This window comes from Rhinatrema bivittatum, chromosome 12 (assembly GCF_901001135.1).
Source record: "Rhinatrema bivittatum chromosome 12, aRhiBiv1.1, whole genome shotgun sequence".
Classification (NCBI taxonomy): Eukaryota; Metazoa; Chordata; class Amphibia; order Gymnophiona; family Rhinatrematidae; genus Rhinatrema; species Rhinatrema bivittatum.
The window spans coordinates 66,558,876-66,572,510 of record NC_042626.1 but is presented as its reverse complement, the minus strand read 5'-3'; the positions used below and the strand labels follow the sequence as shown (position 1 = coordinate 66,572,510).

Below are 13,635 nucleotides of genomic sequence, written 5' to 3'. Positions count from 1 at the left end.
CAATTAAACAGTAAGAGCTCCAATTTGAAAGGAGTTTGCCACATGCAAGAAGGAGACTTTTTTGGTAGCTGTACCAGAAAGAAACAAGTGGTAGGCAACACTGATGCAAGGCTGTGTGCCCAGGACCTTGGACAGCAGCTGTGCAAGCTCTAAGCTCCAGCCACCTGGCAGCTGCACCCACACATCAAGAGATGCACAATGCTTAATCTCATCAGTGCTCCTGTGCTACAGTCAGACCACTCCATGCCTTCTCTTAAAGCCAAATTAAGATTTTGGTAAAGGTAGAGCCAAACAAATCAGCAAAAATCCCAAAAAGAAAAAGAAAAAAAAAAAGTAGAAATCATCCACCAAAGCACTTGTGTTAAAAACTGTGGCTTTCTGCCCAAATATTAAATATAGCACTTTCTGCAGAACTGCTTATTTGTATAATTAGTGAATGGTTTTTTTTCCTTCAAACTCGGATTGGATTTAATTTTACAGTGTCTATACAGACAGTTTGCAAGCTAACAAAAAAAAAAAAAAGCAGCCCTGTGGTTTAGCATAAAATGCAGTTTTGTTTTTTTAATTTTGATCCAGCTGTTTCCTCCTGATCCTTTGAATTTCTGGCTCAATATAAACCAGGCTTGGGATCCAGCAACATGAGAGCCTTCATTTGCAACTATCCAGGGTCCTTTCCTCCCCCCCATTTCATATCCCGTCCAACAGTTTAGCACAGCCATCGACTGGGAGCCATGCAGCATGGCGTCTTCCAGAAGCCTTTAATCATGGAATCTAAATTCAGCCACTAGGTGTCAACATTATGCAGTGACTAACTCTCCTCACAAAAGCTGCAAATTCTGCCTCTGCAGCATCCCCAGCCCTGGATGACAAGACCACATACCTCTGCATAGCAGTAGTGCATTACTGACACTAAGCCACTAGCCAGCCCTAAATGTTGCCTTACTAATAAAGCTTCTGTGTGGTTCTCTTTTACTAGACAATACAACAAAGAACTGCGGCACTCGTCTTATCAATCAAAACCCAAATCAAAAAAGACAAAGTAGAATGGAATTCAAATGCTGTGCAGACCACAGATATAATCAAAAAATCAATTTTTAAATTTTTAAATGATACCGCATCAGCAAGCCAGACAACGGCAGTGAAAAAACACTTGCCGTCCGGACTACTCGTCACTTGCGGTTAGATGTTGTAAAGAATGTTTTTTTAAATATAATACAGTTTTAAAGTGTCAGCTGGTCCCCAAGAGTGAACTTCAAAATTTGTCTCTCTTTTACTAGAACCATCACTGAAAAAGTGAGGAAACTATTCATTAGAGTCATGAAACTTAACATTTCATTTACTATTATTTTAATTTGACGACTACAATGGCAGAGTTATTTCAGAAAACAATAGTGACAACTGTAGATTATATGCATAAGGCTAAGGGGCATGCATGTGCATGTATGTGGAGTGGAGATAACATTATCGAAATTACATGGGAGGAACTGCAGGTCAGGATTATGGTGCAAGGGCAGAGTTGCGGGGAGGGAGAGACGAGCCTGTAAAACACTCTTGCCCATAAACTGCTTGTATGTGGGCAATGTTATCAGCCACAAAAATTCCTCAGCAGTAAAACTCATCAATATTGGATCCTAGTAAGGATATCAGCAAACAAAGCAGAGGCCTCAATAGGCCTTTGTGATTGGCCCTAGGCCATTCATGCTCTTGAAGTAGTGATACCAAGTCTAGAGAGGCAGGAATATATTATGAATGTTAATCTTTTTTCTCCCAATCTTTGGGCAAACAAGCCCAATCTCATTTAGAAAGCAGATGAACAATCAAGTGTAAGGGTTTTACAGTGTCAATGAATTAAGAAAAAGAAATTAAAGCAGCAAATGAATTGCATTAATTTCTTAATTTTAACACCAGGACACCAGAAAACAACTCGCATCATTATTTTGCTTTGCACATCTAGTTAATAAAATATAAACACTCAGCTAGAAATCATCCCATCATGAGCTGGCACATTTTAGTGCTCACTGCACAACAATTTTTACTGCTAAGTAAAAATGGATTTGCAATTGCATTGAGTAATCTTGGCGCAGACAGACCGGACACCAAAGGACTTTAAAAGGAGGTAGGAATAAATAAAAAAATGTATTTATTTTGCTTCAATATATTTATGCAAGTATTTACCTTACACTCTATATATTGAACATAATTTGCCATGCAGGATTAGATCAGAGAGCATCAACTTGGTGCAGCAGGAAAGAATCTTGTAGCAAGGACCTGCTCTCCAGGTGGTGCATTGTCCTTTCGCACCAAGGATGTATCTCCAAGGGCTACTGCCCAGGAGGGAAGGGTTAGGTCGGCCGGCATAGTTGGTGATTTGATTAGGAATGTAGACAGCTGGGTGGCTGGTGAGCGTGAGGATCGCCTGGTAACTTGCCTACCTGGTGGAAGGTGGCGGACCTCAAGCATCACCTAGATAGGATTTTAGACAGTGCTGGGGAGTTGCCGGCTGTCGTGGTACATGTGGGCACCAAAGACAAAGGAAAATGTGGGAGGGAGGTTCTGGAAGCCAAATTTAGGCTCTTAGGTAGAAAGCTTAAATCCAGAACCTCCAGGGTGGCATTCTCTGAAATGCTCCCTGTTCCACGCGCAGGTCACCAGAGGCAGACAGAGCTCCAGAGTCTCAATGCGTGGATTAGACGATGGTGCAAGGAAGAGGGATTCAGTTTTGTTAGGAACTGGGGAACCTTTTGGGGAAGGGGGAGTCTCTTCTGAAGGGATGGGCTCCACCTTAACCAGGGTGGAACCAGACTGCTGGCGCAAACCTTTAAAAAGGAGATAGAGCAGACCCAAGGACCACAGGACTCTAGCCCTGGGGGGTGGAGCCAAGATGGCAGCAGACTAAGAGGTCGGAGAACGACTCACTGTTACCTTATATTTAATTCCTGAAGCTTTTGGAATTTCCTGCTATATCTACATGCCTCATACCAAACGAAAGGCCAGGCTTCGTGAAAGCCTGGCGGTTGCCGAAAGCTTGGACCCTAAGCAGCCATCTATAAAGACTTTCTTCGCCTCGACGCCGAATGAGTCGGGAGCGAGGGCCGCCGAGGGTGGAGACGTGGAGCAAACATCTCCTCTCCAGACTGATGAGATTTCGCTGAGTTCCGGCACTCCAGAGACACCGTGTCGTCGTCCCCCCAGTGGACGAGAAAAGCGGGAGAGGCTGTGCTGCTAGCCCTCCCGGCTAGCCCCAAGGAGCTTGCTGCTCAGAAGAAGAGGAGTTGTGGAGTGTTAAGTGAAGGGGCCGAAAAGAACCTGTTTGATTTTGAGTCTTCAGGATTACAAGCTGGAAAATATTTACCCTTACTGACGGAGAATATCAGCCCCGCTTATCCAGCGCTGGAGTCTACACGGGACACTGCTGAGGCCGCAGGAAGGGGTGAGCAGACATCAGAATCGGGAACTTTGTTAGTTAAACCAGCAATAGTAACGATGGAATCTTTATGGGAAGCGTTGGCATCGATTGAAGTTGCTTTATTATTAACTTAACCAAATCTTCTTTTGACAAACAAACGTAGTGGGAATAATGAAGTGCGGATAATTGCCCAAGAAAGGAAAATGCAAGAAATGGAAGAGAAAATAAAGCAGGTTGAAAAATACCAACAAAATCTGATACAAATCAGAAAGTATCCAAAGCAAGAAAATTGAAAATATAGAAGCTCATTACGGAGTTTAAATATTAGGGTGGTAAATTTTCTCATTGTCTCCCAGATTTCACCATTAGAGTTATTTAAGAACTATTTAACTGAGAAATTAAAAATTCCAAGTGAAGCAGTGCCTTTAATAACCAAGGCGTACTACTTACCTCAGAAGCTGTTGGAGAAAGTTCAAGAAAATAAAGAAAATCAGCATCAGTTAAATGTTACAGATCTGTTGGTGCTATCACAGGAAGATGTGGTCACAAGGAGAGGATTACTTCTAGTGACTCACTTTTGTTACAGAGAAAAATAATATATTTAGGATGTTTTTCCATAATAGAACTATATTATTGTCAAAAAGTGTGGCTGTATCCAGATATCACCAGGGCCACACAAGAAAGGAGAAAGAAATTTTGAATTTGAGATCTGAAACTTTGACAATACGTACTAAATTTGCCTTACGTTATCCGTGTAAATGTCATGTTAAATTTCATGATCTTAATTATGTATTTTTTGAGCCGTCACAGTTACGATTCTTTTTGGATACACACCCCAGTGTGACTTAATCAGAGCAGTTTGGCAAAAGTTTTGGCTAGTCTTACTTTTTGCTTATTTCTTGTTAGTATTCGCTCCTTGAGTTGAAGTTCTTAAACCCCCCCCCCATGTTTCCTATAAATAAGGGGGTATAATATAATATTACCTTTATGAATTAGAGGAAGATGTCTGTAATAGAATATAATTTGTTTCCAATTATATTCCCTGTTTTCTTTCACAATATTTGTGTGTAATATGAAAAGCAATAAAATTAAAATTATAAAAATAAAAAAAAAGGAGATAGAGCAGCTTTTTAACTAGAACAAAGGGGAAAGCCGACAGTCGCTCAGCAGCGCATGGTTCGGAGAGAGGTATCTTCAAAGAATACTAATGACGCCTTAGAATTAGGGCATCCCAACAGTGAGGTTCCAATAATAAGAAAAGTAGTCCAAATGCCTGTAACTAAAAACTCACCTGAGCTAAAAAATTCTAACTTATCCCTATCAATTAAAAAGCAGAATAAAAATACAAACAAAACACACACTTTGAAATGTTTGTATGCTAATGCCAGAAGTCTAAGAAGTAAGATGGGAGAATTAGAATGTATAGCAGTGAATGACGACAGACTTAATTGGTATTTCAGAGAAATGGTGGAAGGAGGATAACCAATGGGACAGTGCTCTACCGGGGTCAAAATTACATCGCAATGACAGGAGAGAAGCATCCGGGAGGCGGTGTGTTGCTTTATGTCCGGGATGGCATAGAGTCAACAGGATAAACATCCTGCATGAGACTAAATGCACAATCGAATCTTTATGGGTAGAAATCCCTTGTGTGTCGGGGAAGAGTATAGTGATAGGAGTATACTACCATCCACCTGGCCAAGATGGTCAGACAGTGAAATGCTAAGAAAAGTTAGGGAAGCTAACCAAATTGGTAATGCAGTAATAATGGGAGATTTCAATTACCCCAATATTGACTGGGTAAATCTATCATCGGGACTTACTAGAGAGATAAAGTTCCTGGATGGAATAAATGACAGTTTTATGGAGCAACTTCTGTTCCAGAAGAGAGCTCCCCCTCTCTTCTGGAACAGAAGAGAGGGGGAGCAATTTTAGATTTCTCAGTGGAGCACAGGATTTAGTGAGAGAGGTAACATATGGAGCCGCTTGGCAATAGTGATTATATGATCAAATTTGAATTAATGACTAGAAGGGGATCAGTAAGCAAATCCACGGCTCTAGTGCTAAACTTTCAAAAGGGAAACTTTGGAAAAAATTAGAAAAATAGTTAGAAAAAAACAAAGGAGAAGCTAAATAAGTAAAAAGTGTTAAAAAAAAATACCATCCAAGCACAGTCCAGATATATTCCACACATTAAGAAAGGTGGAAGGTTAAAAGGTGAGATAAGAGAGGCTATTTTAGCCAAAAGATCTTCATTTAAAAATCGGAAGAAGGATTCAACAGAAGAAAATAGGATAAAGCATAAGCGTTGGCAAGTTAAATGTAAGACATTGATAAGACAGGCTAAGAGAGAATTTGAAAAGAAGTTGGCTGTAGAGGCAAAAACTCACAGTAAAAACTTTTTAAATATATCCGAAGCAGAAAGCCTGCAAGGGAGTCAGTTGGACTGTTAGATGATCGAGGGATTAAAGGGGCACTTAGAGACGATAAGGCCATCGCGGAAAGATTAAATGATTTCTTTGCTTCGGTGTTTACTGAAGAGGATGTTGGGGAGGTACCCGTACTGGAGAAGGTTTTCATGGGTAATGATTCAGATGGACTGAGCCAAATCACAGTGAACCTAGAAGATGTGGTAGACATGATTGACAAACCTAAGAGTAGTAAATCACCTGGACTGGATGGTATACACCCCAGAGTTCTGATGAAACTAAAAAATGAAATTTCAGACCTATTAGTAAAAATTTGTAACCTGTCATTAAAATCATCCACTGTACCTGAAGACTGGAGGGTGGCTAATGTAACCCCAATATTTAAAAAGGGCTCCAGGGTTGATCCAGGAAACTACAGACCAGTGCCAGGAAAAATAGTGGAAAGTGTTCTAAATATCAAAATCATAGAACATATAGAAAAACATGGTTTAATGGAACAAAGTCAGCATGGCTTTATTCAAGGCAAGTCTTGCCTCACAAATCTGCTTCACTTTTTTGAAGGAGTTAATAAATATGTAGATAAAGTTGAACCGATAGATGTAGTGTATTTTGATTTTCAGAAGGCATTTGACAAAGTTCCTTATGAGAGGCTTCTGGGAAAAGTAAAAATTCATGGGATAGGTGGCGATGTCCTTTCATGGATTACAAACTGGCTAAAAGACAGGAAACAGAGAGTAGGATTAAATGGACAATTTTCTCAGTGGAGGGGAGTGGGCAGTGGAGTGCCTCAGGGATCTGTACTGGGACCCGTGCTTTTCAATATATTTATAAATGATCTGGAAAGAAATACGACGAGTGAAGTTATCAAATTTGCAGATGATACAAAATTGTTCAGAGTAGTTAAATCACAAGCTGATTATGATAAATTGCAGGAAGACCTTGTGAAACTGGAAAATTGTGCATCCAAATGGTAGATGAAACTTAATGTGGATAAGTGCAAGGTAATGCATATAGGGAAAAATAACCCATGCTATAGTTACACAATGTTAGGTACCATATTTGGAGCTACCACCCAAGAAAGATCTAAGCGTCATAGTGGACAACACATTGAAATAGGCGGTTCAGTGTGCTGCGGCAGTAAAAAAAAAAAAAAAGTAAAAAGGATGTTGGGAATTATTAGAAAGGGAATGGTGAATAAAACAGAAAATGTCATAATGCCTCTGTATCGCTCCATGGTGAGACCGCACCTTGAATACTGTGTACAATTCTGGTCGCCGCATCTCAAAAAAGATATAGTTGCGATGGAGAAAGTACAGAGAAGGGCGACCAAAATGATAAAGGGAATGGAAGAGCTCCCCTATGAGGAAAGACTAAAGAGGTTAGGACCATTCAGGGTGGAGAAGAGACGGCTGAGGAGGGGGAATTTGATAGAGGTCTATAAAATCATGAGAGGTCTAGAACGGGTAAATGTGAATCAGTTATTTACTCTTTTGGAAAATTGAAAGACTAGGGGGCACTCCATGAACTTAGCATGTGGCACATTTAAAACTAATCGGAGAAAGTTCTTTTTTACTCAACGCACAATTAAACTCTGGAATTTGTTGCCAGAGGATGTGGTTAGTGCAGTTAGTGTAGCCTGGTTTAAAAAAGGATTGGATAAGTTCTTGGAGAAGTCCATTAACTGCTAATAATCAAGCTGTCTTAGAGAATAGCCACTGCTGGATAGGCCACTGTTAGAAACAGGATGCTGGGCTTGATGGACCCTTGATCTGACCCAGTATGGCATGTCCTTATGTTCTTAAGTGTCCATAGAGCCCAGCATTCCGTCTCCAACAGTGGCCAGTCCAGGACAGCAAGAGGTACCCAGAAGATCCTAAAGAGTAGATCCAATTCTCTGTTACTTACTCCCAAGGATAAGCAGTGCCTTTCCCACAGGCACTTGGCTAATAATTCTTTATGGACTTTTCCTCCAGAAACTTGGCCAAACCGTTTTTAGATAAATAATGCCAATGTTCTTTTAAACCCATTTCTGGTCCTGTTCGCTTAGTGGCTATTGAAATCCAAATTTATCAACCTGCTGAAATATCTAATATACTGACATCTTAAAGTCAATGGATCTACATGTGGTATGATATGAAGGAGTAGAAGGATCAAGGGGCTTTATAGGTGAACCAGCATGAAGAAGGGAACATTTCAAGATTAGCACTAGTACTACTACTATCATTTCTATAAGAGACAGTATGCTATATGCAGCACTGTACAAATACACATACAAGACAGTCCCTTCTCCATCCAGCTTACAATCTAATCAAGACAAGAGACTTGGTAATTTCATGTATTTAGAAAATGTTAGTGTTCAATTGATATTAGTTTATGTAGAAAGTGTTTTATTTTAGTGTTCACTGATTTGATTGTTTTGAAAGGTGACTGATCAAATTAATAAATCAAAAAATGGTTAAAATCAATAAGGCTGTGAGTGGGATACATCAGGGGTTAAGATCTAAAAGCAGCCTGAAAAAAGGTGGGTTTTTAGACAATTACTGGGCAATGTATATTTAGGTTTGTAGCCCTGCTCTTCTGGAACCAATTGACTTTGCAAGGAAGGACAACCTCCAATGATATCTTTTTTAGGAAATTAGTTAAAATTATCTTATTTGGGGGATGTTCAGTAGCCTTTAGCAGCTTTTTTTTTCATTTCAATACAATATTTTGTGCCATCTAGAGTTATTTGAAAATTAACATTTATAATTTCTAAAGCAAGATTCTGGTCTGATACAAAAGAGGGATGGAAGACTTAAGAAGTTTGTAGCTGACTTTCTGTAACATTTGGTTGGTTATTAGGGACTTCACTTGTTTTGTTTTATGGTTTACTGTAGTATATGTGGCTTTGGCCTTTTAGGATTTTATTTGTATTAATGTTTTATTCTTGTATTCACTTCTAATTTTAAATGTACACAATGATAGTTTAGAAGTTTTGTGACCATCACTTTAGATTTTAAGCTTGAACAGAATAAGTGATCAGCTTACCTTCTACATCCTGTCCAATAGAGAGTCCGGCCCATTTTCGCTGTAAAACAAATGAAAGTAAATGCCAACATCTTAAATCATTAAAAAGCCTTCCCATCTGAAGTCAAAGAGACTTGTAAAGTGTTTTTATCTAAACTATATTATTAGTTCCATCTCACATATAAGCAGTTCATTTAAATGTTATAAAGGCTTTGTAACATGCAATTCTATACCCAAACATGGCAAAACCAAAAGTGAAAGAGAACAGACAATCACTGAGACTATCACTAAACCACCACATATATCAGAAATGGCTGGCAATCTTACAACAGAAGGAGGAAAACATGGAATCCTTAAGTAGCATTGGATGAGTAAAAGCAATGAGGGGATACCTAGGAACTAGGACCAGCATAATATAAGGTGCTGTAGGTAAGCATGGAGATAATTAAGAAGTATATGTATGTGTGTGGTTAACAAGAAGGGGGCAAATGTTTTTCATTAAGTGAGGGTGCATTGGCCAAGTTCTACTACAAGGTACTTTATGCACAGTATCCGTTCGCCTCATACCAGATCACCCAGGACCTGTCACCCTTAAACCTCCTCAACATTTACAATGGGGGGGGGGGGGGGGGGGGGAAGCATACAAAAATAATTCCACCTTAACAAACACACAGTATGTTTGAGAAGGATCAAGGGAATGCTCTTAATTCAGTTAGAAGCTCTCACCTATTTATTTCCCTACCAAACTGACAGTGTGCACTTGCCTATAATCATAAGAAATAACAAGAATAAAGAGAAGCAAGTTTTCTTACCGCAAACCGTGTTTTTCCATAGAGAACAGGATGAATTAGCCATGCTGTCTTGGGTGATATCCTCCAATGGTGCACAGTCCGGAATCTTAAAAGTAGCAGAGCTGTGACGCTCTGCTCATGTGCAGCAGTTCCTGTGCAATTGTCCCTCTCTGGTTTCCTCAGTTGATATCAAAGACTGTATACTGGTTAGAGACTGCCAGGGAGCTGGGTGGGTATACATGGGCTAATCCATCCTTACTTTTTTCCGTCAATAAGCAGGCTGTATTAGCCATATTGTCTTTGGGAGTCCCAAGCTAAGGGGTAGATTTTCACGCACGTACCCCCCGAAAACCTACCCCAAACCCCCCCCTGCGCGCGCCGAGCCTATTTTGCATAGGCTCGGCAGCACACTCAAGCCCTGGGGCTTGCAAAAAAGGGCAGTCGGGGGCGTGGCCAGGGGGCGCGGTCGAGTGTCCCAACACAGCGGCCTGTGTCGTGGCCTGCCGCGCCGGCGCGCTTAAGTTACTACTGCCCGGAGGCAGTAGTAACTTTTTCAATAAAGGTAGGGGGGGGTCTAGATAGGGCCGTGGGGGCAGAAAGAAAGTTCCCTCCGAGGCCGCTCCGATTTCGGAGCAGCCTCGGAGGGAACGGGCAACGCACACAGGGCTCAGCGTGCGCAAGTTGCACAAATGTGCACTCCCTTGCGCACGCCGACCCTGGATTTTATAGGCTACGTGCGTATCTTATAAAATCCAGCGTGCTTAAATTTATAAAATCTACCCCTAAGGGTTGCTGTCCCTTGTGCAGGGTAGCATGTTCTTGCCTTTTTTTTTTTTTTTGCAACCCATCTACCTCTGTGTTAGTCTCTAGTAGTTCCCTCCTGAAGCCAACGCTTGTCTAGGCAATAGTGAACTGTGAAGGTGTGCACTGATGACCAAATATCTGCGATGGGTACATTCTTCACATGTGCTAAGGAAGACACAGTGGACTGTATTTGATGAGCTTTGACTGTCCCAGATAGTGGTAGTGAGGACTTGCTATAGCAATATCGAATGCAACTTATTAATCAATTGGATAGCGTTCTCTTGGTCACTACCCATCCTTGTTTATGGGGTTGTAGGAGAAAACTGTTGATCTCGTTTGTAGCCCTGCGTCCTCTCTTTATTGTATGCTAGAGCTCACTTGCAATCTAATGTATGCAATGCTTTTTTACTTTTGTTATGATGTGGTTTTGGACAGAAAATTGGCAGGAAGATTGAGTCATGGAAGTGAAAGGCGGTTACTACTTTTGGCAAGAATTTTGGATGTGGTCTGAGTACCACTTTATCATGGAAAACGTTACAGGTACAGAAAGGTGTTTCAACCAAGAATTAATGACCAAAGGACAGTATATACACAATAGAAAAGATTACTTTATTGACTAAACAAATGTATATTCAAATTAATGTACAAGCCTTACAAACAATCCTTACCGCATCCCATAAAACATCAGGCTAGGAATCCCCATATTTCAGCCAAAGACAGGAGCCTTAGTGTTCGGGAAAAGTCCTGAGCAGCACATCCATTCCACAGGTGAGACTTCTGTCTTCCCCGAAAAACCCCCTGCCCTTTAAAAGACTGCACAAACAAGTGCATGGGTGACTTTCTAATCCTGCTGCTGAGGACAGAACAGTAAGACACAATCCAAACAACAGGACCGTGGCCAGGCCCAGCCATCTGGATCAACATCCTCTGCCCTGCCAGTCATAAACATTCAGAAACTCACCTCTGGATTACAAAACTGTATTTTTTTCCATGCTGTTACAAGAGGTATGCACTAAAGCTTGCAGTTCACCAACTCTCCTTGCAGAGGTGACCACTACAAAGAACAGGATCTTCCATGTGAGATATTTAGGGTGTAGATTGCATGGGTTCAAACGGATTTGCCATCAGAGCTGTCAGGACTATGATGATGTCCCAAGCTATTGGAGGTTTTTGTATTTAGCGAATGCAGGTGAAGCAAGCCCTTCATGAAGTGAGAAATCAACTGATGTGTTGTGATGGAAAGGATGTCCAGTCCTGAGGTGATAAGCTGCAATAGCACTCAGGTGAACTCTTACAGACTATATCTGCAGACCTGTTCGGGACCGATAGTATAAGTAGTCTAGCAAATGTTCAGGAGAGCATTCAAGAGGATCTAATGAATGCGATTTACACCAATCTGCATAATGTTTCCAATTTGAAGGAATAGTTGTGGCGAGTGGAGGGCTTTCAAGATAAGAGGAGGACATCTTGCATGTGTCTTGGAAGCTGTAAGGATGCTAAGACTTCGTATTCAATCTCCATGCCATTAGATAGAGCAATTGAAGAAACAGGTGGAGAAGTGTTCCATCTTCCTGAATTAACAAATTTGGCCTTGGTTGTCAAATTGAGAGTTGCACTAGATAAGCATACCATGGCTATCTCGGCCAAGCTGGAGCTATGAGAATCATATCTGCCTTGTCCTGCATACACTTCTGTACCATCTATGTAATGAGTGGAAATGGTGGAAAGGCATTCAAAAAACCTGTGGATCATGATAGGAGGAACATGTCTTGCTACTCTATTCATGGGCTGGGCAGAAGGGAGCAAAACTTCTGCAGTTTTGTATTGCATTCTGTTGCAAACAGATCCATGTCTGGGTGACCCCACTGTGCGAAGAGGTCATCAGCCATCTCCTGATCCAGTTCCCATTCATGTGGATGAAATATTCTGCTTAACTTGTCTGCGTGTACATTCGCTATACTTTATTTATTTATTTATTTTTAGATTTTTATATACCGGTGTTCCTATATGAAATAAAGATCACATCGGTTTACATTGAAACAGAACATGAAAATTGCCAAAAGGCATTACATAGAACAAGGTTATGAAACTTGGAACAGTGTACATAAGTTCAAAATTTAACAATAACGTTGTAACATTGATGACCAAAAGATAAAGGAGAAAAAAAAAAAAAAAAAGACTTAAACAATTAAGTTGACAGGTCTTATTGAGCATAAAAATTATAACGTATAAGTGAGAAAGTCTCAAGTGTCCTGCAGCAAGAGATTAGATACCGAAGTAGGTAGTGGTATGGAAAATGGGGGTTTGTGAAGAAGATATGTTCTTGCTGGTTGGAGGGGAAAAAATGATGATCATGGTCCTGGAAAAGCTTGGCTAAAGAGCCAGGTTTTAAGTTTTTTTTTGAATGAAGAGTGGCAGAACTCAAGCCGAATGTCTGGTGGGAGCGCATTCCATTGAATGGGGCCTGCTGTAGATATGGCACGTTTATGATGCGAGGATTTTGTTGAAGGTACATAGAGTGTGCCTTTATATGCTCCTCTGATGGGTCTAGAGGAGGAGTGAGGGCGTAGTTGGTTACATAATTGAAGAGGAGAGATATTGTGAATGGATTTATGAATTACGGTGAGTACTTTATATAGGATCCTTTGCTTTATAGGCAGCCAGTGGAGGAGCTTGAGAATGGGGGTGATGTGATCTCTTTTATTCGTATTGGTAAGGATTCTGGCTGCAGAGTTCTGTAGCATTTGGAGGGGTTTGATGGATGAATATGGAAGGCCAAAGAGAAGCAAATTGCAAAAGTCGACTTTTGATAGAATAATGGCTTGTAGGACCATCCGAAAATCGTTGAAATAAAGAAGAGGCTTCAATTTTTTTAAGACTTGTAACTTATAAAAACAGTCTTTGGTGGTTGTGCTTATGAATTTTTTAAAATTGAGCTGATTGTCTAGCATGATACCTAGATCTCGAACATGTGGTGAGTGATTTAATATGGGAGTGGATGAGTTGAGTAGGTCAGCTGGGTTTAGAAGTTTGATGTTGATGTCTTGATTGATGATTAGGATCTCAGTTTTGTTGTTGTTAAGAATGAGGCAAAAGCTGGAGAGAAGATGATTGATCTGTTGCAAACAATTGTTCCAGTGAGCCAAGGTTTTTTGTAAGGATTCTGAGATTGGGATGAGTATCTGGATGTCATCCGCGT

At 40.6% G+C, this 13,635-nt stretch overlaps 1 protein-coding gene across 3 annotated transcripts in view; it reads right to left on the bottom strand.

Moving 5' to 3' along the window:
* NSF (N-ethylmaleimide sensitive factor, vesicle fusing ATPase) overlaps positions 1 to 13,635 on the bottom strand; it is a 251,295-nt gene that overhangs the window by 181,910 nt on the left and 55,750 nt on the right. For all 3 annotated transcript variants that reach the window (XM_029572512.1, XM_029572513.1, XM_029572514.1), the window contains one exon: positions 8,863 to 8,902. In XM_029572512.1, the coding sequence (XP_029428372.1) occupies positions 8,863 to 8,902 (40 nt within the window). The remainder of the gene's footprint in view (positions 1 to 8,862; positions 8,903 to 13,635) is intronic.